The following is a 25,809-nucleotide window of genomic DNA, read 5'->3' on the forward strand; positions in this document are numbered from 1 at the left end:
ATTTGTGTTTATTTGTTTAAATTTGTTTGTGTCTGATAGGATGTTCTTCATTTTTTGGATGTATTCATTCGTGTTCATTATGACTATAGCGTTACCTTTATCTGCTTTTAGAATTTTTATGTTTTTGTCTTGTTATGTTTTGTCTTTGTCTTGTTTTATGTTTTTGTCTTTGTTGACTTCTATATTGGAGAAACAAGTAGAAAAATGGAAACCAGATTCAAAGAACATAAAAAGTCACCTTCACACGTTTTTGAACACTGCAAGTCAAATGAACACAACATAACCATAGAAAACACTCAAATACTAAATAAAGAAACAAACATAAACAAACGCAAAATTAAAGAAGCCTTACTTATACAACAACTTAAACCCAAAATAAACCAATATAAAGGAACACCTTTATACCTATATTAATATAATAAAATAAATATAATTATATATTCAAACATCTAATATCGCCCTCTACATTTCGACACACAGTTACACAACCCCTTTCAAACATGTGGCCAGCTTCCGGTCAGTTACCTCTTTCTTTGTGAACCTGACGATGACCGAAGAAGGTCGAAACGTTGTTCGCTCTTCTATGTAAAATATTTTCCCAACCCAAACGAGTCGTTTTTGCATATAAATTTCTCAACAAGTGGGTTTCTCGACATCACTGATTCAACAACCTTGTACAGCACCTTCTGTTTTTCCAGGTGCATGTTTTATTTTCTTCTCTTACTATTTCCCTTTTAGTGCATTATTTCTAAATTTGTTAGACTACCTCATCAGGTGGTTCTTTCAGAATGAAATATCAGTGTTGTTCTTCAAGGTCTTGCAATTCCTCCATTTGAATCTTTACTTTCCTGTATCCCATATTCTTATCCCTTAAGACTTGTTTCTTGCTCCTTTTTGTCTGTGGGTATCATTTGTTTGATGTCTTTGCCATCTGTACTTTGTTTGATTTGACATTTGTTTTACATTATCCAGACTGGTCTTTCCTACTCAACACTTTGGCAACCTGTGATGAACAGTTTTCATTCATATCAATTTTCCTTTTCCTCTTTTTTTCCAGCTTTCTTCTCAATCTGCTCTATATAGACTTCTATGTCCTGTCCATGTTTTTCATTGTTATATTACCTGAATGGCCACCTTCTGTATTTCCTGATACTGCCTTTTCATTCCTTGAAACCTTTCTTCCTTAAGTGACACTTCTCTTTCTACCCTTATAGGTTAGGTTTGTCGGTTTATTAAACTATTGTATTCCTTCTTGCAATTTGTTCCAGGTGTCATCAGATATGGCACTTTACTTTCTCTGGCATCTCACTTCCATTATCTGTTGGAGGACATTCTTCCTTCAGACATGTGGTTGAGAGTTTTTCTCACTTTCCAATTTCTAGCTACTGGGGTAGTGGTTATGCCTAAAGTAAATGGAAAAAACCTATTTTTTCTTCAAACTTTGTTTTTGTGACCTGGGTAATGAAATTTTCAAATTTACCCATTTCCAGAACATTCCAGGTAGATTCAGTGCTGAGTAGCTGATAGAGAATTTTCTTCAACTTACAAGAATTTTCTATAATGTTGTAGAATGCATGAGAATTTACAAGAACCTTTCAGAACTTTCTAGAACTTTCCATAGTAATATATATACAGGGTCTCACCACTCACCACTTCAGTTTAGGTCTAGCTGCCTACGTGAACATATAGACTTATCTGATTTTATCAGAGATGGCATCAAGAAGCTGCAAGTATTCTGCAGATGCATTCTGCTATGTATGTGGCCAATGTATCAAGACAGAGGAATACAACTGTGTCAAGACCTTGCTAGAAGCCTTGAAGTATGATGAATATGGCTGGGAGGTAATCGGAGACTTCAAAATGGTGACATTCCTGATGAGTCTCCAAGGAGGCTTTACCAAGTTTTCCTGGTTTTTTTTTGCCTTTGGGACAGCAGTGGCACTGCAGCGCACTACAACAGGAAGCACTGGCCACAACAGACTGAGTTCTCTGTGGGGAGGCACAATGCCAAGTGTGAGCCAGTAGTGAACCTCCAGAAGGTGCTGTTCCCACCATTGCACATAAAATTGGGTCTTATGAAACAATTTGTCACAGCTCTTGATAAGGAGTCTGCAGCCTGAGGACTGATAAGGAGACTTCTTCCCTGAGCTGTCTGCAGCATAGGTCAAAGCTGATGTCTTCAGTGGACCTCAAATAAAGAAAATCCTGGAGTGCACAGAATTCCTCAAGAAGCTCAGTAGGATGGGAAAAAAAAGTCTGGGGCAGTTTTGTTGCAGTAGTTCAGGGTTCCTTGGGCAATCACAAGGCCAAAAATTATGTGGAACTAGTTCAGGCTCTGATGAAGAACTACGGCAAAATGGGCTGCAAGATGTCCCTGAAAGTCCATATCCTTTACACTCATCTAGATCAATTCAAGGAGAACATGGGACATACTCAGAGGAACAAGGCAAGCACTTCCACCAAGATATACTGGACTTTGAATGCCACTACCAAGGAGCATATAACAAAAACATGATGGGAGACTATATTTGGGGGCTGATACATGAAAGTGATTTACATTACAGTTGCAAATCTCTAAAAACTACTCACTTCTAAACATTTTTGTTGTTCAATTTTGTATAACTTTAATATAAATACATGTAAATCTTGATTCGTATGTTGTTTTATTCAGACTTTATGTAAATGAAAATGTGCAAATTTGCCCGTTTTTACATAGAAAATAGGTTAATTTCTAAATTTCATTATCCAGGTCACAAAAGCAAAGTTTGAGGGGAGTAATTGCCATTTTCTGTACTTTTACAACATAAGCAATTAAGAAATAACACATACTATCCAGGAATGTAGTGTAATGAAAGAGGTCAGTTATATTCAAGTTAGTGTCATACCAGAATGTGGAACCTTCCCTCACACCTATCCTTCCTGATTCAGTTTTGCCCTGAATCAGGGCAAACTTTATGCAAACTTTAGTGATCTCCACTACTAGTCTTGAGATCCCTGCTTAATACCATGTTTCCACATCATACTGCTCTTTTCTTTCATGTAAATGAGAATGCATAAATTCTCCACCTGAAGAAGTGACACCACCTCCTAGCATAGCTGGCTCTCCCTACACTGATTGTTCAGTCATCATCACTTTACGATTTGCACTTGTGTTCAGACATGTTTCTTTTCCTGTTGCATATGATTTCTCAATTTACAAATGTTGTTGTGGAAGTTTCTAAAAGCTCCACTGTCAGGGAAATATTACTTTGTTACTTCATTTTCAAAAGTTTTGCATTTGCAAGTTTTGTTGTTCTTAATTTCCAAATGATGGCAACTTTCACTCCGTCTAGTACTGAACATCAAGAAATGGTTCACTCCAGACAGCTGCAGTGGTATTGTGTTTTTTTTTTTTTTTTTTGAGAATGTGATAGCTGTTATATGGCAAGATGTGAAGTCTTACATCTAGCCTGGGTCTGACTGTGGACATGACCCAAGTGTCCCTCCTTCAATGACTCTTTTCTGTGATGAGATTTTTAGTTTTTTCCTACCACCAACCTTTACCAACACATGTAGCACTGTTGTTGTTCTACCTTTAGATGTTCTGATGTGTATACCATTAATTCTCCTTTTTCATATTCTGTTCCATTGGTCCTCTATCAAGATCAAGCTTTTTCTCCCTAAAATGTCTGCACCCTCATTTGAGGGTGAATTTACCCTATATCTTTTTGTTTTTATCATTTCTCATCTTTATTCACATTCTTACCTCTGTTGCTTACCCTGTCCTGTTTTTGCTGTCCATTGTTATTTGGATTGCACTTCCTTTCCAGTTCATATCTTGTCTCTTCATTCCATGGAATTTGTTCTCTGCTTGTGATTTTTTTCCTTGTAATCTCACTGGATTAATCCGACAGCTTGCTTGTTTAGCATATTCTTCCTTGGATGGAGGTGCATGCCATCACTTTCAGGTGCCCTCCCACCAAATTTGTTACCTAATTCTCTAATTGGCTGCTCAATTTTGTTGTTTGTTAGATGAAATTGTTTGGGCTGGCATGTTGATGACCCCTCACACCTTTGTTGCCCATTATTTTCATCATCTGGCTATTTCTTCTTTATTGGACTGTTTACTGCCTTCAGTCACTTTCTTCATGCATTATATTATCTCTACATAGGTAAGTCTGTTTTTGTCTTTTTTTCTTACCATCTTTTTGTAGAGCTTTCAAGTCCTTTATAGGATAACAATTACTGTCAAGGGTTTTCTGCCTGGATGCACCTGACCAAAATCAACACAGTATGGGGCTGTTCTGGTCTGGTATGGGGCTTGATCATGAGATGGGGCATTCCACAAACCCACTTCATAATCCGTAATGACGAGAAAACCCACTTCTAGAGAAAAATATACATGTAAAACCGGCTGGTAAAGGTTGAGAAAATTTTATGTAGAGGAGCAAACAATGTTTTGATCTTTGGTGATTGTCAGGTTCACAAAGGAAGAAAGAAGTAACTGACTCATAGCTGACCACATGTTTGAAGGGCATTGTGTAATTGAGTGTAGGAATGTAGAGGGCATGCTTAGATGTTTGATTATATTTATTAATATAGGTATAAAGGTGTTCATTTGTGTTGGTTTATTTTGGTTGCCAAGACCCTAACCAATCAATAGACACTCCCAGCAACCAATTAGCAACCCTCATAGAATTCACCACGATGAAGACAAACTTCATGTTCAACAACGACAACTATATACAAACAAATGGCCTAAGCATGGGCAACCCAGTATTGCCAGTTCTAGCCAAGTTGAAACACAAACAATTAACACTGCATTACATCCACCACTATACTGGTACAGATATGTAGATGACACGATTGTGATATTCATATCTGCAAAACTTGCACTTAATTTTTTCAATCACATTAGCTCTATAATTCCAACATTAATTTCACATGTGAACAGGAAGAGAGCAATCAAATATTATTTCTTAACCTCAAAATTACAAGAACCGATACACAATTTAAAACAGAAATCCAAAAAAATCACCCATACTGGACTATACATTCCTTGGGACTCAGCACATGAAACAAAACAAAAACTCAACATACTTAGACCTAAATAAACACAGCCATAAAACTATGGTCACCAGATAAAATTAACGACAAAACAATACTTCATCAACATCAATAAGTTTCTTCCACAAACCATATAAAACATTATACGTACATACCTGGACAAAAAGCAAAATCAACTAACAAAAGTAAATCTATTCCACAAATTAAAAAATCACGAAACCATATACTACTGCATACCATATATTCCCGACATCAGGAGAAAAATAACCAACATTTAGCAAAAACTAATAACAAAATATGACATTCCAAATACCAAATTTATTCAAAAACCAGGCACAAAACTAAGGTCTATACTGTGTGAAAACTACACTGACAACCACCACACCAACATTATTTATAAAATACAATGTGATCACTGCCACGATCTCTATATTGGAGAAACAAGTAGAAAAAATGAAACCAGATTCAAAGAACACAAAAAGTCACCTTCACATGTTTTTGAACACTGCAAATCAAATAAACACAACATAACCATAGAAAACACCCAAATACTAACTGAAGAAACAAACATAAACAAACACAAAATTAAAGAAGCCTTACTTATACAACAACTCAAGCCCAAAATAAACCAATACAAAGGAGCACCTTTATACCTATATTAATAAATATATCCAACATCTAAACATACCCTCTACATTCCTACACTCAATTACACAACCCCCTTCAAACATGTGGTCAGCTATCGGTCAGTTACCTCTTTCTTTCTTTGTGAATGTGACGATGACCAAAGAAGATCGAAACATTGTTCGCTCCTCTACAAAAAGTCTTCTCTACCCTTACCAGCCGTTTTTACATATATATAAACCAACTTCAGTTATCCTTACAGTGCTCACTTTCCTAAACAAGGCTATACATGGACTACCATCAGTAAAGCAGACAGTGTATCCCTGTTCACCTTCTCTGCCTAGTATAAAAGCTACTGCTGGTCTGCTTTTAAAATTAAGGTTTCTGGATTCTTCCACAACACTGTATTATGGTGATACATCCTGCACTTTCAACTACCCCTTGCCACTCACCTGTTTCTAGTTGCTGGGGTGGTGAATCATGGATTCTACATACTGAGTATAAAAAGTTCTACTCAGTAGAAGCTAGATTGGTGCTTTACATTTATCCCCCATCTTAATTCTACACTGGGTGGTCTGGTGTTGGACTGGCACAGGACCAGCCCACACAAGGTTTGAATCAGTTGCAGAACATACAGTGGAGGGCCATTGAGCCGCGGACCAGTAAACCGAGAAATCGCTTAAGCCGCTGTAGCAAGTCTTGTGAGTGAGGATTATTGCAGGTCACCACTAATTTAAAAACGTGTAAAAACGTGGCTTACAAATTTAATCCTGGCTTTATAACTTCAAGGGGATATTTAAAAAGGATTTGCTTTAATTTGGGAAATAAAATATATTACAATAGAAATCGACCGTTAATCTACCTTATCCGCTCTCTATGCCAGCTTTATGGAGGTCACCATTGTTACCGAATCACACCTCTCCACACATTAAAGTTAATCCGCGGTTTATATTTGTTTGATAAAATGGTTTGAAATGTATTTTATTTGTTTTTTCTTATTGTTTAACTGCCAGTTAATAAATTCGGTACTTGTCAATTATATCTGAATAGTCTATACATTAATATTATAATGATCACGCAATGTCCTGGATGAGGCTCCTCGGTGGAGCTGTTGGCAACTTCGGCTTTTCAGTCACAAAGGTTTAAGCCGCGGATCACGCCGCGGTTAAGAAGGTTGACCCCCAAATACCTCGGCTTAATGGAGCTCCACTGTATGTTGCTTTCCTGTTTTGATTCCCTAGGCTTTAGATGAAGGTCATTGGTACATTTGTCTTATCTGGTTCTGAACTGGAGGTGATCCACTACATGCAGTCTGATACACCATAGCCACACTACACACATAGTTTCTGAAAGCCTGATGCAGGTTTTAATGTGTTCTTGTATCTTCCACCCATCCTTGTGACACGTATTTTCCTTTTGGGGAGAAAGTGTATCCTGTTACAGACAAGGTGTAGTCTTCCACAGATATCCCTTATGCTGTTCCAAGTTATATGGTGTTACATTTCATGGGTTCTAAATAGAGCATGTCTACATAATTTTTTTCTTTGGTCTGTCCACCACTTCAGTGTGGAATTTTGGCTAGATGTGAGAATAGGTTAGGTATTTTATAAGAAGTTAACATCTTCCAACACTAAAAATGTAATTGTGTTAGATAGCTCTTCCCACCCTACCTCCCACCTCTGGTTCATCTTAATTTCTTGCCTAATCTTGAATTGATGATTGAACAGTCAGTATAGATAGTACTGGTCAAGGGTTGTTGTGTGTAAATGAGAATTTTATGATACAGCAATATCGTGAAGAAATACTCAAGATTAGGTAAGTCTCAAGGCTAGGCAGTTCTGAATTTGGAATGCTAGATGTGTAATACGTCATTGTAGGTCAGTGCTGTAAATGTTAAATTTCAAATACTTCTCTATTTTTGTATTATATTTAGAACTAATTTTTTTGTGATGACTTTGGTTTTTTATAGAATTAGAATTTAAGTATTTGAAGTGCAATTGATTACACTTGTATATAAAAGAGCTTTTCTTACTGATTTGTTATTGAAAATAAATAGTATTTAAAATAAAAGATTTTTTGAAATTTTGCATTGCATTTATTAAAAACACATGTTACTTAAGAATGCTCATTTTTAATGATTTTATTTCTTATCAAGTCTTCTCCTAAGGATCTAAGTTTTAAATATGGTATAGTTTAAATGTAACATAATTTTGTGATATTGCATGTAATTTATAGTAATTAATGTGCAGTATTTAAGATGTTATTAAGGTAAATGAATTTTTGAATAATTATTTTGATTTATTAGCTGAGTCTGTTTAGTATATGTAATTAAAATTTTGGAATCAATAAAATGCTATTTATATGACATAAAATACAGTTGAGTAATTAACTCTTGATCATTTCAAGTGTTATGTAAATATATTAATGAAAGATGCTTTCATACATTAATGACATTGTTTTCAATATCTTGATGCATAGTAATAAAACTGGGATTCCTGAATTGGTAAAACTGTTTTGAGTATCTCATTGTACAGTGATGCTTATATTGTTTTGTTAATAAGGAATTGTAATTCAGTTTTGTTTGTGATTCTTAACTTCTTAAGTTGTATTTACAAAACAAAGACACCATTTGTTGTGCAACTTTCATTTAATTTTGCCAGTGGCTATATTATATAACTGTGTTGAGATTGTATAAAATAAAACCACCATATAAATATTACAAGAGACCATATCTTTAGAGTAACAATTAATTTCATCTTACTATCATTTACATGACAAAACTTGTTTTAAAGAGTCTAACAGTGGGTTAATGTGAGTTGGCACATCTAATAAAGTATACAAAGCAGGTAATATATTAGTAAGTTTTCAGTATATTTTCATGGTTTTGCATATCAGATAATTATCACAATTTACTGAATTAGTCTTTCTCATTGTGTGTAGAAAAAAATGTTTGCCAAGAATCAAATTGCAGTGGACTGTGTATCCCAATATCTAAGACAAAGATACAGTGCAATGAAATACCCATAATAGGTAAGATTTGACTGTTAATTATTTTGTTTTCCCTAAACGTGAAAGGAACGTGTAAAGTTTGGTTACTATTTATGATTATGGATGTTTCTCGTTTGAGTGAAGTAAACAGTATATTTAAAACTCAGAATTTCCTCAACCATAGATATAGGACCTCTGTTTCTTACTTGTTATCGCAATATAACTGGTTGTATGTTACAGAAACAAAGTATTTTAATGCTTAAAAATATACATTAAAGTATCAAAGCTCACAAAGTTTTGTTTTCTTAGTTTTAAAATCTGTAAGTACTTACCTTCTGAAGCCAGCAGTCAGAGTAAGAAATACTCAGTTGTACAGGCTGACATTGAAATATATAAAGAACATGTTATAACGACTGAACCAGTAGACTGTACATTGAACAAGAAATGGAAGTAAACAAGTGTCTTAACATTAAGTATGAAAGAAAATGTATGAAGACTGTCAGTTCTGTTAAACTTAAACTCCTCTATCAGATTACCACTAATTCTTGTTTTCCTCTTGAAAAAAAAAAGTTTAGAGATCTTAATCTATCATTATATGGCAGCTTTTCTTTTCCAGGTATCATCAGTAGTTCTTCTGAACTTTTTCCAATAATTCAGTGCCTTTCCTAAAGTATGGAGACTATGATTGAAAACAGTATTTCAAATCTGGCATAACCAGTAACTGAAATAATAAAATTAGTACTTCTTTAGACTTGCATTTAGTATTTCTAGAGATAAAATCTGATATTCTGTGTGTCCTGCTATTTTAAGAGACTGATCAACAGGTACCAAGATCTTTTTCTTCCATAACACTGTTAAGGTTATTCCAACCAAAGTTAAATTTAAACTCTGATATTTCAAACATATAATCATCCAGTTATTATATGCTGTAAAAGATTTCAGACTGTTTTTACCCCTTTTGCCATGGGCATCTTTTTCTGTGCATGTTGTGAGGTTTAAGTCAAAATTTAATTAAAATAATTAATTATCACTGTATGTGAATAAATATTGCATAAAGATGTACCTGTTGACTCATATTTTAATAGTTTATAATTCATACGTTTTTATTTTTAAAAGGCGATATTAAAAAAAAAAAAAAATCCTAAATTTGCCATGGTCGGAATATTATGACATTTTCTATCTAGGGTCTCTCTTCTCTAATTTATTCACCACCTTTCCAAAAGTACAAAATTTATTATGTGTTAGTTATTACAATGTTATTATTACTTAAGCAAAACATAATGTCCATAGCCTTAAATTGTATTTGTTTACAGAGTAATTAAATAGTAAATTCAGGCTGATCTTGTCATGCCCACCTGTTGCATTTCTCTCTCATAAATTGTCTGTAGTTGTCTTTGACTTTGAACAGTATATTATTTATAACCAATAAAAAGACAAGGTTTTAATCTATGAAATTATTATATATATATTATATTCTTTTCTGTACAGAAAAGTGCCTATTTCCCTTTCAGTTCAAGCTTTATTCCCATGGGAAACACAATAATGAACTTAGCTGACTTTTTAGCAGTTCTTGTGGAATTGTTAAAAAGCAAAAAAAAGTTATGAATGTTAGAGAATGTTTTCTGGTTTTTGAATGTTACTATTCTGTATTATTTGGTGTATTATTTAATTAGATGAAAATCATTTAGTACCATTACTACTGGGCCCAGCATGGCCAGGTGGTTAAGACACTTAACTTGAAATTTGAGGGTCATAGGTTGGAATTCCTGTCACACCAAACATGCTTGCCCTTTTAGCCATGAGGGTGTTATAATGTTGTGGTCCATCCCACTATTCATTGGTAAAAGAGTTGGGAGTGGGTGGTGATGAGTAGCTGCCTTTCCTCTAGTCTTACACTGCTAAAGTAGGGATAGCTAGTGCAGATAGCCCTCGTGTAGCTTTGTGCAAAATTTAAAAAAAACAAACATTACTACTATTCTTATAAAAAAAAAAAGGTTAAGTGTCATTTACAGTTAAAACTCAAAAAATAAGACCCGAGCAAGCATTTTATTTTTTTGTTTTTATGTGTATTCTTTATTGTTATAAAAATAACTAAATTGAAACACTTTTGTGATTAGTTTACACAGAATAAAGAATAATAATAAAAGAAATTGACACAGTGCTCTCACAAATAGATCATGTATTATGTAATTCAACAGCATAATGTGAGCTACATATTTGTCAAGAGATTTGCAACTTATATGGCATGAATATAAGTTAGACACAGTTCAAAGGGAAATAAAATAATAACATAAATATATGCTGTTTTGAGTTTAAATCTGCATAGGACAAATAAACATAGCTTTTAATTACAATTTGAAGTTAGTTTAGAAAGAAAAATTAATTTAGATTTATTCTGATTTATTTTTGTGGTTATGAGGTTGGTCAAATTGGTCAACATTGTATAGAGTTAGGGTGAAGAAAGTAACAGATGAGTAATAAAGTGTTAATGAAAACAAACACTTGAAATGTGTTTAGGAGGTTTTAGAGATTTTGTAATTTAAATGTCATTTAAGATAAAGAAAAGTATTTTTAATCTTGACATGAAAATCACTTTATACTTGGACTAGTAAAAAGGATGATATATTCATGGACAATCTGTAATAAAATTATTTCCTTAAAATTTTTTTTTGGTACAAAAGAGTTGTAAAACTTATAGTATGAAAACTGGAATTAGTAATCCCTGATTATGAACTTGTCCAAGCCCATATACCTACAGAGTTGATACATCATAAATAATATTAACTAAAATAATTTTATGTATCTGATTAAAATTGTTAAATAAAACATTTGTAGATAGATTGTACATTTGTTACAAATGTGACCCATCTAATATTTATACATTTTTGAAATAAGGACATCTATTATTACATATTTCTTTTTTTTTTTTTTTTTTCTTTTTGTACTTGAATAAAAAATATTTTATATAGTACATTATGCTCTTCAGAATGCAAAACTTAAATGTATGAAATATAAATAGTATGCTAATTGTATGTTTATAAAGTTTTAAAGGGGCAAAAACGAGCTTCTTAGCCCATAGAAGATGTCCCTTTCATCTCCCAATTTTAAACACCTCTTACTACTCATATATTCATCCAGTCTCTTCTTTAACTCAGTTGAATGTTTTGCATCCACCATCTTACAGTGCAGCATATTCCAAAAGCCAACCATCCTGTTTGAAAAGTAACACATATGTCTAAACTGCAGGTGACTCCAGTGCTGCCAAAATTTATTACACTTTGTTCTGTTGTTTTCACAACTATACACAATACAGTTTAATGGATCTGTGTTATCTATACCTTAAATAACCTTAAACACCTCAGTCAAATCTTCTCTAACCCTTTTTCTCTCCAGAGTAAACAAGCTTAGAAAATTTAGTCTCTTCTCATAGAATAACCTCACTATCCCAGGTATCATTTTAGTGGATCTTCTCTGAGCCTTCTCTAACAATTTAATGCCCTTCTTGAGGAAAGGAGGCCAAAACTGTACATAGTACTCCAAATGAGGCCTTAAGTGGTGTATACAATGAAACAATGATATTTCTGGTCTTGTATCCAATATTTCTGTAGATGCTACTCAAAATCATATTAGTTTTATTGCTAGCTACAATACACTATTTAGATGACTTAAGTAATTTTTTTTATCATAACATCAAGATCGTTTTCTTCATTAGTATATCCCCATTTAAATAGTAACAACAATTTGAATTGTGGAAACCTACATGCATCACCTTGCATTTTTGATAGTCAAACATCACCTGCCATATATTGGCCCAGTGCATCAAATGCACTAAATTTCTAAGTCTGCAGCATCTTTTATACAATTAATTATCACATAAATCTTAATGTTACATGTGAACTACAAAATTTCCTTAAGCATTTCAGGGTCAGTATCATCAATATAAATTGGAAATAACAAAGGACCCAAAACAGAACCCTGAGGCACACCACTTGTAACTGTGATTCAGTCAGATCTAACTCATTTTGTACTAATCTCTGCATTCTACTCTCCAGCCATTTTTCTGTCCAATGTAATAGCAAATTTCCCCCACACCCACAGATTTAATTTTTATAACAAGTCTTTTGTGAGGCACCTTATCAAATACTTTTTGAAAACTCATGGTAAACAAAATTCACAGTAATTCCTTCATCAACTATTACAGTAACATCCTCAAAGAACATCAGAAGGTTTGTTAAATAAGACTTTCCCGTAGTGAAACCATGCTGGTTTTTTGACACCATATCAAACTGCTTTAAGTGACTGCAATATTTAAATCATGATGTCTGAAACCTTTCCAACTACTTACTTAAGACTAACTGGCTTATAGTTCTCTGGACAGTGTTTATTATTTCCTTTAAATAATGGACTAACATTAACACACTTACAAACTTCAAATACTTTTCCACTGCTCAATGACCCATTAAAAAATATTAGCTAGTGGTTCACAAACAAAATCTTTAAGTTCCTTTAAAACTCTACAGTAAAAGTTATCTGGACCAGGGATTTATCAGTTTTTTTTGGTTTCCTAACTTTTCTCCTACAATTTCACAACTTAAAATGATATCCTTTACATCAATATTTTCCCATACATTAAGTGCTGTGGTTGAAGCATGATACTTTTATCTTCCTTTGTAGAAACTGGAAAGATCCCCAATCATTTTTAAGAGGTCTACTCTTCATCCTAACATTTTGCAAACCCATCCTAAACTTGAAAAATTCTCTGTACAGTTTTTGCCCTTTTAACTTTCCTTTAACCAGCTCTCTTGATTTTTTTTAGTCTTCCAAGTCATTATTATTTGCACTAAGTTTAAATTTCTTGAATTTATTATATTTGTCCTTAATATGATGTCTTAAATCTCTGTTTAAACCATACTGACTTAAACTGCTATATTGCTCCTTTTTTTTTCTGCAGGGAATATATATTTTCTGTATTCATTTTTCCCTGAATGCTTCTTACATCTGTTCATGATCCCCTCCCAATACTTCTGTAAATTGCAGAAGCCAAGTTATATCTCATTCCATGAAAATTGGGTTTTCTTCAATTCCACATGTAGTAAAATCCCAAAACAAATAGTGCAATGATCATGTGTACTTACATGCTTACCAACCACAACTATGTCTGTCATATTCACACTAGATGCTAATATTAAATTTAATAGAACTTTCTTTCTTGTAGCTTACACCACCAGTTAATGTATAAAAGTATTCTGAATTCATTTTGAAAACCTAATCGTCTTCACTGTCAGAATCAACACTTTTTAATCAATACCCCTGAAATTAAGATATCCCATAATAACATTTTCTACAGTTACCATTCGGATGTCAGTTCTACACATGTAGTGTTTTTAATATCACCAGGTTTGCAGTAAAAATTCTTATTACTGCAACATGGATATCCCTTTATAGTATATAGTAACTACTACTGTGTATATTTTTCATTTGTTCAGTATATCCCACTTTTTGTTGACACAAGTTTTGTTTTTAGATAGTTTTGTAATGGTGTAGGTTTGGAATCTTAGCTAACAGAATTACCGTAACCTTTAATTAGAATATTTATGAAATTGTTATTTTTCCATTCATATTCACTGATAACATAAGACCATAAAGAATAAAAAAAAAATCACAAAACAGTAAATTAAATCCTTTTAGAAGATAGATTTTCACTCTAGGGGTAGAATTTATAGCTCAGGTTATTTTGTTTTGTGAGTTATTATGATTTCTTAATACACACAACAGGAGTGAAGAGTTTCTTGATCCTTGATGAACAAGGATCTCTCCGAGGTGTGCCATTGAACGATAACAACCTCTCGGAACTATCATCTCCATCAACAGTGTTCCCTGTATATTTGTTCACGCCTCAGGAGGATACTAAGGTGGATATATGGTGGCACACTAACACCATTTACTGGTCCAATAACACAGCTGGTGGATTATTTTCAGTTCATCTTGATGGTTCAAATAGGAGAAGGGTGGCTACGGTAAAGGGAAATATCACATCATTAGGGATAGATTGGATATCAGGTAAGATACTCATGTCATAATAATAATACACTTTCAAGTCTGAGTAACCATAGAGTGAGATATTACATGATTACTAAACTGTTCAAGTTAAGTTCTCTTTTCTGTGGGTGGTATTGTTGGTCAACAGTCAAATTATTAACTGTGAGAGGTATTATAGAGTTATTAGACAGGCCAGTAGTTAAATAAAATGAAGTTATTATTAACAATATTATTATTTTCAATAATCTTAGTAATTTCAAAATAATTTATGTGTATTTGGTAAGTGTCACTTATTGTTTTACTAAGTAGCAGTATTCTTACTCTTAAAATAAAAAAACAAAAACATTGAGGAAAAATGCTACGATATCAGTGACAAATAACACAGGTAAACTAATGTGGGACTACAATCTTTAATCATAAAAATGTCATTATCAGTAACAGAATAGGAAAACAATCACCTGGCTTTCATATTAGGAATTATTGTTGTTTACAATAGAATAGGATGATTATTATTATCTGGCTTAACAAGAATGGTCCCCTCAGTGTGGATTCCTGTACATGGTGAGGGGACCTCCCAGGTAAGGTTCTGTTCTTTCAGTTTACCTCCTCTGGGATCTTAACATCCACCCACGTGTTTCCGTATATGGCAACCCATGAAGGAGAGGAGAGGATACTGGTGGTTGAGGGGTCCAACCTCAACACACCACTTTGACCTTGAATTCCTGTAGATGGGCAATCTTTGGGTGGCCCCCCTTGGGTCAGTCAGTTGGTCCACTCGGGGTAGGGTAAACCAAGTATCAGTGTTGGATGTTCTCAACAGGTATTGTGGACATTATATCTGATGCTGGTGTTTTATTATAGTGCTCACGAAACCCTGGCATTGTTGCAGTGTCCTTGTTTGACATTGTAGTGTGTCCCCTCGTAAGGCTCCATGGTGGATGGGGTCAATGGGCACCGAAATTTCCCTCTCTTTATTATGGATACTCTAATTAAAATCTTAATAAAATAGTGAAAAGAAAGTCTATAGGTAAACGACCACGTCTTGAAGATTCTGAGCAGCTATTCCCACCATCTGTACCACCTGTTGTATTTCATTTTCTTATATTGCACTTACTTTCAAACGAACCTTTAGGGCAAATGTCTCCATTTTTCATTCAGAAGGGACTAGAGGGACATGCTGGCTCTCCAAAGTCAGTAAAGAAGCTTTGATCTGGTGGCATATTGATGGAAGCATCCACATCTCAACACAGTGAACTCCTCTTGCATTCAAAGGCAATTGAGGATATACCTATTGAGGTTACACCTCATGCTATTTTGAATTCATCATGAGGAGTTATTGTTGAGAAGGATTTGAAGAACATCCTCCAGTCAAAGATTCTTGCTGGTTTCTCCACCCAAGGAGTTTCTGCAGTGAGGTGTATATCCACTTGTAAAGATGGAATTATGGTGCATATCAATGTCCTTATTCTCACATTTACATCACCACATTTGCCTTCCACCATCAAGGCAGGTTATCTCAATTGCAGAGTACGGCCATACATTCCAAACCCTCTCTCCGATGTTTCCAACCCCTTGGTGTGGATTCCTGTACATGGTGAGGGGACCTCCCAGGGAAGGTTCTGTTCTTTCAGTTTACCTCCTCTGGGATCTAAACATCCACCCACGTGTTTGCCATGCCTTGGGTCAATTGGTTAGTCCACTTGGGCTAGAGTTAACCGAGTACGGGTGTTGTGGTCATTGGGTCTGATGCTGGTGTTTGGGTATAGTGCTCACGAAACCCTGGCGTTGCTGCAATGTCCTTGCATGACATTGTAGTGCATCCCCTCTTAGGGCTCCATGATGGGTGGGGTCAGTTGGTACCAAAATTTTCCTTTTTTCCTATGGATCCTCCAATAAAAATTTAAATAAAATGGTGAAAAAACAATCAATAGGTAAACGACCACGTCTTGAAGACTGAGCAGCAATCTTCAACATCTGTAACACCTGTACCCCATTTTCTTACATTGCACTCTCTTTCAGAAAAACCTATAGGGCAAATGTCCCCCTTTTTTATTCAGAAGGTACAAGAGGCACTTGCTTGCTCTCCAAAGTCAGTAAAGAAGCTTCGATCTGGAGATATATTGGTTGAAACATCCACATCCCAACACAGTGAACTCCTCTTGAATTCAAAGGCAATTGGGGATGTACTTATTGAGGTTATCCCTCATGCTACCTTGAATTCATTATGAGGAGTTATTGTTGAGAGGCCCTTGAAGAACGTCCTCGAGTCAGAGATTCTCGCCTGTCTCTTCACTCAAGGAGTTTCTGCAGTGAGGCGCATCTCCACTCGCAAAGACGGAGTTACACTGCCGACAGATATCCTCGTTTTGACATTTACATCACCATGTGCACCTGCCACCATCAAGGCAGGTTCCTAATTTGCAAGGTATGGCCTTAGATTCCAAACCCTTTTCGATGTTTCCAATGTCAGAAGTTTGGCTACTCAAAGACGTCTTGTCATGGTTTCCTGACACGTGCTCGTTGTGGTGGCAAGTACCACGATGCCTATGAGTGTCACACGGACCCACATTGTGTCAACTGCAATGGTTCCCACCCTTCCTACTTTTGTTCTTGCCCAAAATGGTTGGTGGAAAAAGAGGTGCAGTGTTTGAAAACGACCCATAACATTAGTTATCCTGAAGCTCGGAAATTGCTGTCCTCCACTCCATTTCGGACATATGATGCTGCACTTCATTCCACAACTACAGTGGGAGTGCAGACAGATCTTTCTGTACCTCCAAGAGAATCGTTTTCAAAACAAATGAAAAGCCTTTTGACCTCCATGGTTAAAAAGGTTGATGAATTGACTTCTACACCCATCTAAGTTCCTCCCATACAGTCCAACAAATCTCAAGATCCACATCCTTCGGTTTCAAATACAGGCATTTCCTCTGATACATCGTTTTCTCCAACCCCACAATGCAAAACAATCATTCATTCACGTCCTCAGTCACTGGAATCCCCTTCCAACAACAAAGACCTGCCCCATCGACCCAGGGCAGGATCCATGGAGGTCAACAGACCTCCTCCGAATAAGGACAGTAAGGGAAAAAGGACGTGGTCGTAAACAGAAGGGTTCTCCAGCCACTTCGCCTACCCGTCATTAAAAATGGCCACATTGATACAATGGAACTGTCGAAGTTTACATTCTGATCTGGATGATATCCAAACACTGACTGCTTCCTACCATTCTGTATGTCTTTCCTTACAAGAAACATTTCTAAAACCTGCTGATACAGTCACCATTTGGCAGTTTTCTCTGTACCAAAATGACAGGCTGTGTGATGGACGAGTACATGGAGGGGTGGCACTATTGGTTGTTCAGCATGTGCCCACCCTGTTTTTGTTACTCAACACACCCTTGGAAGCCGTAGCCATCCTTGGGTCACACCATCTCTGTTTGTTCTCTGTACCTGTCTCCTGGAGAGACGTATGATCAATCAGACCTTGATGCTCTCGTTGAACGGTTGCTGTCTCCATTTCTAATCCTGGGGGACTTCAGTAGACATCATCTCCTCTGGGGAAGTGCTGTTATTGATAGGAGGGGTCGCTCTGTAGAGTGTATGCTCTCTGATCTCAATCTTTCTCTTTTCAATACTGGTTCTTCCACTTATTTTCACGCACCTAATCAGCTCTTTACCGCTATTGATCTGTCGGTTTACTTCCCTTCATTATTTTGCCATTTTTCATGGAGGCTTGACAATAATCCACTAGACAGTGATCATTTTCCTATACTTTTGAAAGAGACTGGCCGTGGTCGATGCCACCCTACCTGCGTGCCCCAGTGGAAGCTGGATCAGGCAGACTGGTCCACTTTCACTGCTCTTGCAGAATTTGATCCTGCCATTGTGAATCAGCCATCAATAGACGACTGTGTGGCAGCAGTAACTGACTGTATTATACAAGCAGCTGCTCAGCGTATTCCTAAAACCTCGACAAATTTTCCATAATATCCTCGTTCGTGGTGGTATCCTGCTTGCCACTTGGCATGGAAGGCTCAAAAATTGGCCTGGGATACTTTTCGTAGATATCCCACACTTTTGAACAGAATCACTTTCCAACGGGCCCCGTGCACATGCTAGGTGGGTAAGACGTCAAAGCCAGAAGGAATTTTGCATTAAGTTTACGACTAGCATATCTTCTACCACCAGTTCCAAGGTCATATGGGACAAGATTCGAAAGGTCAGTGGGCACTACAATTCTGTCCCCCTCTCCATCTTACTCTCTGGTGGCCAAGAGGTAGCTGATGTCTGGAGCATTGCCAATACTCTAGGTGAAAGCTTTTGCTGGGTATCTAGCACTTCTGCTTGTTCCTCCACCTTCTTTGCCATCAAGACTCGGGCAGAGCTTTCACCTCTTTCCTTTCAAACTGACTGTCTTTTTTACTATAATTGTTTCTTTACACTGGTGGAACTGAAATTGGCCCTTCATTGGTCTGGCATTCCATCTGTTGGACCTGATGATGTACACTATGACATGCTGCGCTATCTCTCCCCTGCTTCTCTTCATATTCTTCTAATTGTTTTTAACCAGATCTGGCAGGAGAATGTTGTTCCTAATGCCTGGCACCAAGCTATTATCTTACCTTTCTCTAAACCTGGGAAAGATCCCTAGATTCCTTCACAATACTGTCCAATTGCTTTGATGAGCTGTCTCTGTAAGACCTCGGAGAGGATGGTTAATGCTCGTCTTGTTTGGTTCCTCGAATCAAACAACCTCCTCTCGCCCATCAAGTGTGGGTTCCGATGACAGCACTCCACCACAGACCACCTAATTCCGACGTGAAACATCAATCAGAGAAGCCTTCCTCAAATGCCAACATCTTGTTTCAATATTCTTTGACGTTGATAAGGCTTATGACACAACATGGAGGTGTGGCATTTTGCGAGACCTCCATATAGATGGGTTACGTGGCCATTTACCTATATTTATTAAAAAATTTTTAATGGACAGGAGATTCCAAGTTCGTGTGGATTTGGCACTTTCCTGTTCTTTTGTACAGGACACTTGGGGTCCCTCAGGGCTGTGTTTTGAGTGTCACACTTTTCAGTATAAAGATAAATGCCATCACTGAGCAACTCCCTCTCACTGTTGCAAGTGGGCTCTATGTTGACGACTTTCACATCTTGTGTCAGTCATCAAACATGAGATATATTTAGCGGCAACTACAAACTGCCCTCAATCGTGTACTGAAGTAAACTACGCCGAACGGCTCTAATTTTTCTCTCTCTAAAACCGTTTGTATGCACTTTTGCTGCTAACGGGGTATCCACCCTGATCCTGAACTCCGTATTGGTGAAGTTTTGCTGCCAGTGGTTCCTGAGACCAAGTTCTTGGGGCTTATCTTTGATCGTAAGCTGACCTTTATACCACACTTAAAGCAGCTACGGGTCAAATGCACAAGAGCACTGAACATCCTCTATGTCCTCTCTACTGCCAGTTGGGGAGCAGATCGATGTTCTGTGTTAAAGATATATCGTGCTCTTATTCGTTCAAAACTCGAGTATGGATCAATGGTCTATGGCTCTGCCTGACCCTCGGCCTTAAAGATGCTGGACCCCATTCATCATCAAGGACTTCAACTCTGCACTGGGGCTTTCCACACCTTCCCAGTTCAGAGCTTATATGTGGAATCTCACAAATCTCCTCTGCACCTTCGCCGTTTGCAACTATCTTTACTGTATTCTTCGAAACTTTGCTCCTTACCAAAGTATCCCATTTGGGAATGTATTTTCTTTCCTCAGTGGGCCTTACTTTTTCAAAACAGATGATCTACCATTGCTCCTTTTGGCCTTCACATCCAGGCACAATTGGATGAATTGGGTCTGTCCTTGGAAAACATTGCAGAATCCACTAGTCAGCCCATCCCTCCATGGCTTATTACAGCCCCCAAATGTGACCCTTCTTTAAGTTATCTGAAAAAAGCAGATACTCCCGATTGGAAATACCATCTTTTATTTACTGAACATCTTTCGAACAATCTTTCTATTCCAATTTATACGGATGGTTTAAAATCAGGTGACTCTGTGGGCTCTGCCATGGTTTGCTGTAGTTTCGCGCAGAATCCCCTCTACAGATTCTGTGTTCACTGCTAAACTGTACGCCATATCTCTTGCCCTGGATCATATTGAAGCTGAGCAGTACTCCGACTGCACTATTTATACTGACTCCCTTAGTTTTCTGCTGGCCTTGGAATCACTTCACGTTGTCTCACACCCTGTTCTTGCTGATATTCAAAACCGACTGGCCCATTTCTCATTAACATCTACTTCTATCCAGTTTTTCTGGATACTAGGCCACGTTGGTATTCGCGGGAATGCTCTTGCAGACATGGCAGCTAAATCTTTCTGCTATGGCACTAACACTACTGTGCCTATTCCGTACATGGACTATGGTCCTGTATTCAAGGCTCAGCTCCATGCCAGCTGGCAGCCCGCTTGGAGTGAGCAACGTAACAACAAGCTTTTTCAAATAAAACCCTATATTGGGCTTTGGCCGTCTAGCTTCTGTAAGGTTCAGAAGGAGGAAGTTGTTTTAACTAGACTACGCATTGGTCATAGTTTTTTAACTCATCGTTTTCTTTTATCTGGAACTGATGCACCAGTGTGTAGTTTGTGTAACACTTAAATCACTGTAAGCCACATTTTACTTTCCTTCCATTGTTACGACTCTCAACAACAGCACTATTTTAAACATGTTCTGTCCCAGGTTTTGTCTGTAACATTCGACAGTGTTATTTTTGATGGTGACACTGTCCACCTGGATCAAGTTTTTAGTTTTTTAATGGCCATTAATCTTTTTAACCTCATTTTAGTGTTTGATATTTATTCATTACACCTTTTTTATTGGGGTTCCCTTTTCAGTCTTAATCTATCTAGTTCATTTTGACATTGTAAAATGGCCAGAACATAAAATCACTTGACACCAGGACTGGAAAGGCCAATTTTAGGTGACTGATGCTGCTGTTTGAACTACCCGTTAGTCGTCCTGGCGAGCTGTTATTGCACTTTTGCTGCATGTCATTTAACACTTTTATTACTCTACCTTTTAGTACCGGCCATAATGACATATAACCTGGAACCAGGACTGGAAAGACCAACTTCAGGTGTCTGACGGTGGTTCTTGTACTTACCTGTTAGTCGTCCTGGCAGGTTATGATCATTACCATTCTGCTGCAGGAAGTCCTTTACAACTTTGTAGAATGGATGTCAACATTGGTTTTACATCATTTTATGTTTTAATTGCTGTTTTGTTTATACCTTTGTTTCTTTTTACGAATATTACTGCATTTACTTTCCTTTTACCTTTTCGCAGGGCATTTGGCTAATTATTATTACGATTTTGCTATGTGTCTTTTAACACTTTTTTTATTTTACCTTTTGATAATGGCTGTTATGACACCATAACCTGGAACCAGGACTGGAAAGGCCAACTTCAGGTGACTGACAGTGGTTCTTGTACTTATGTTTGTCTTCCTGGCGGGTTATGATCATTACTATTTTGCTAGAGAAAGTCCTTTACAACTTCTCTTACTCTGCTTTCTCTCTTAACTTTGTAGACCAGGTGTCAACATTGATTTTATACTTTTTCTGTTTTTCAATGATGTTTTGTTTTACCTTCATTTCCTTTCATGTATTTTGCTGCATGTAATTTATTTTTACCTTTTTACTGGACGTTTGGCACAGATAGTCTAGCTGCTTTGTGCCATAAAACACTAAATCAATCAATCAACCGATATTTCCAGTGTCAATGGTTTGGTCACTCAAAGACATCATGTCGTGGTTCCTTGACGTGTGCTCATTGCAGTGGCAAGAACCATGATGCCTACGAGTGTGAAACAGACCCTCATTGCATCAGTTGCAATGGCTCTCACCCATCCTACTTTCATTCTTGCCCTAAATGGTTGGAAAAAAAGAGGTGCAGCATTTGGAAATGTTTCATAAGTTACCTATCCTGAGGCTCCAAAATTGCTGTCCAGCACCTCATCTTGGACGTATGCTGCTGCACTTCATTCCACAACTAATGTGGGAGTGCAGACAGATATCTCTGTGCCTCCTAAAGAATCGTTTTCCAAACAAATGAAAAGTATTTTGTTCTCCATGATTAAAAAAGTTGAAGAATCAACTTCAACACATATCTCTGTTCCTTACATACATTCCTCCAAACACTATGACATATGCATCATCTATCTCCTGCTTCTCTTGCTATCCTTTTGATTGTTTTTAACCAGATCTGGCAGGAGAGTGTTTTTCCTGATGCCTGGTATCAGGCTATTGTCCTACCTTTCTCCAAGCTTGGGAAAGATCTCAAGGTTCCTTCAAACTACTATTCACTTTCTTTGACGAGCTGTCTCTGTAAGACCTTAGAGGATGGTTAATGCTTGTCTTGTTTGATTCCTCGAATCAAACAACCTCCTCTTGCCCACCCAGTGTGGGTTCCAATGACAGTGTCCCACCATGGACCACCTGATTCGACTTGAAATCAGAGAAGCCTTTCTGAAACGACAGCATCTTGTATCAATATTCTTTGGCATTGAGAATGCTTATGATACAACATGGAGGTATGACATTTTGTAAGACTTCAATATATATGGGTTACGTGGCCATTTGCCCATTTTCGTTTAAAAATTTTTAATGGACAGGAGATTCCGAGTTTGTGTGGGTGTTCGACACTTTCCCGTTCTTTTCCACAGGAACTTGGAGTCCCTCAGGGCTGTGTTCTGAGTGTCACACTTTTTAGTATAAAAATTAATGCCATCACTGAACAATACCCTCTCACTGTTGCAAACGGGCTCTATGTCGACGACTTTCACATCTGATGTCAGTCGTCGAACATGAGGTATATTGAGTGGCAGCTTCAGTCTGCTCTCAGTTGTTTACTGAAGTGGACCACAGCAAATGGTTTTAACTTCTCTCTCTCTTAAACTGTTTGCATGCACTTTTGCTGCCAATGAGGTATTCACCTTGATCCTGTACTCTGTATCAGTGAAGTTGTGCTGCCTATGGTCTCTGAGACTAAGTTCTTGGGGCTTATCTTTGACCATAAGCTGACCTTTATACCACACATCAAGCAGCTAAAGATCAAATGTACAAGAGCACTGAACATCCTCTGTGTTTTCTCTTCCACCACTTGGGGAGCAGATCGACATTCTATGCTAAAGATATATCGTGTTCTTATTCGATCGAAACTTGACTATGGTTCACTAGTCTATGGCTGTGCCAGATTATTGGCCTTAAAGATGCTAGACCCTATTCATCATCAAGGACTTTGGCTCTGCACTGGGGCTTTCTGCAATTTCACAGTTCAGAGCTAATACATAGTCACATGAACCTTCTTTGCACCTCCACCATTTGCAACTGTCTTTGCTTTCTGCTTCAAAATTTCGTTCCTTATCAAAGTATCTCATCTGGAGTTGTGTTCTCCTTCCTCAATGGGCCATGCTTTTTCAGACCAGATGGTCTGCCATTGCTCCTTTTGGCCTTCGTATCCGGGCACAGTTGGATGAATTGGGTCTGTCCTTAGATAACATTGCTGTATCCACTGGTCAGCCCATCCCACCATGGCTTCATACAGTCCCCAATTGTGACCTGTCTTTAAGTCATCTGAGAAAAGTAAACACTCCTGATTGGAAATACTGTCTGCTATTTCCTAAACATCTGTTGAACCGTCCTGCCATTCCTGTTTATACAGATGGTTCAAAATCAGGTGACTGTGTGGGCTCTGCCATGGTTTGTTGTGGTTCGGTGTTTGTGCGCAGAATACCCTCTGCAGCTTTCGTGTTCACTGCTGAACTGTATGCCATTTCTCTTGCCCTGGATCACATAGAAGCTAAGCAGTACTCAAACTGCAGGATTTATGCTGACTTGCTTAGTTCCCTACTGGCTGTGGAATTGCTTCATATTGGTTCACACCCTGTTCTCACCAATATTCAAAACCAACTGGCCCATTTCTCTTTAACATCTATCCAGTTTTTCTGGATACCGGGCCATGTTGGTATTCTCTGGACTCTGGAACACTCTCACTGACACTGCAACTAAGTCTGTCTGCTCTGGCACTATCACCATTGTGCCTGTCCCATACATGGACTACGGTCCTGTATTCTAGGCTAGGCTCCATGCCAGCTGGCAGTCGACTTGGAGTGAGCAATGCGAAAACAAGCTTTTCCAAATAAAACCCTATATTGGAATTTGGCTGTCTCGCTTTCGTAAGGATTGGAAAGAGGAAGTTGGTCTAATTGGACTGTGCATTGGTCACAGTTTTTTGAACTGATGCACCAGTGTGTAGTTTGTGTAACACTCACATCACAATAAGCCACATTTTACTTTCTTGTCATTGTTACAATTCACGACGACGGTACCATTTCCATTTTAAGCATGTTCTGTCCCAAGATTTGTCCATAACATTAGACAGTGTTATTGTTGATGGTGACACTGCCCACCTTGGAAATGTTTAGTTTTTTAAAGGCCATTAATCTTTTTAATGCTATTTAAGTTTTATTTAGTTTATACATTACACCTTTTTAATGTGGCTTACTTTTAAAAATCACAGTTTTTCTAGTTCAATTTGAAATTAGAAACTGACATTAACATTAAATACCTCAAAACGAGGACTGGAAAGGCCAACTTCAGGTGACTAATAGTGGTTTTTATATTTACCTGTTAGTTTTCCTGGCGAGTTATGATTATTACAGTTACGCTACAGAATGTCCTTTACAACTTGATTACTGCAGTCTTTCTCTTGACATTGTTGTCTAGATGTAAATATTGGTTTTATGCTATTTATATTTTTTTTAAACTTTGTTTTGTTTTACCTTAATTTCTTTTTATGAATTTTACTAAATTTACTTTTAATTTTTTACTGGATGTTTGGTGCAGATAGCCTAGCTGCTTTGTTCCATACAACACTAAATCAACCAACCAACAAGAATGGTATCAGAACTTATCATTACTTAGAATAGAATAGGATGGTTATTATTATTATGTGGTTTAACAAGAATGGTATCAGAACTTATTATTACTTACAATAAAATAGGATGATGATTGTTATTATATGGCCTGATAAGAATATTCATAC

General features: G+C 37.0%; 1 protein-coding gene across 3 annotated transcripts in view; it reads left to right on the forward strand.

The window, feature by feature from the left end:
• The window catches only part of LOC143235379 (low-density lipoprotein receptor-related protein 1-like), a 96,504-nt gene that overhangs the window by 46,959 nt on the left and 23,736 nt on the right, over positions 1-25,809 (forward strand). For all 3 annotated transcript variants that reach the window (XM_076473482.1, XM_076473481.1, XM_076473483.1), the window contains 2 exons: positions 8,611-8,700; positions 14,434-14,718. In XM_076473482.1, the coding sequence (XP_076329597.1) occupies positions 8,611-8,700; positions 14,434-14,718 (375 nt within the window). The remainder of the gene's footprint in view (positions 1-8,610; positions 8,701-14,433; positions 14,719-25,809) is intronic.

The sequence above is a fragment of the Tachypleus tridentatus genome, chromosome 12 (assembly GCF_004210375.1).
Source record: "Tachypleus tridentatus isolate NWPU-2018 chromosome 12, ASM421037v1, whole genome shotgun sequence".
NCBI classification, from domain to species: Eukaryota; Metazoa; Arthropoda; class Merostomata; order Xiphosura; family Limulidae; genus Tachypleus; species Tachypleus tridentatus.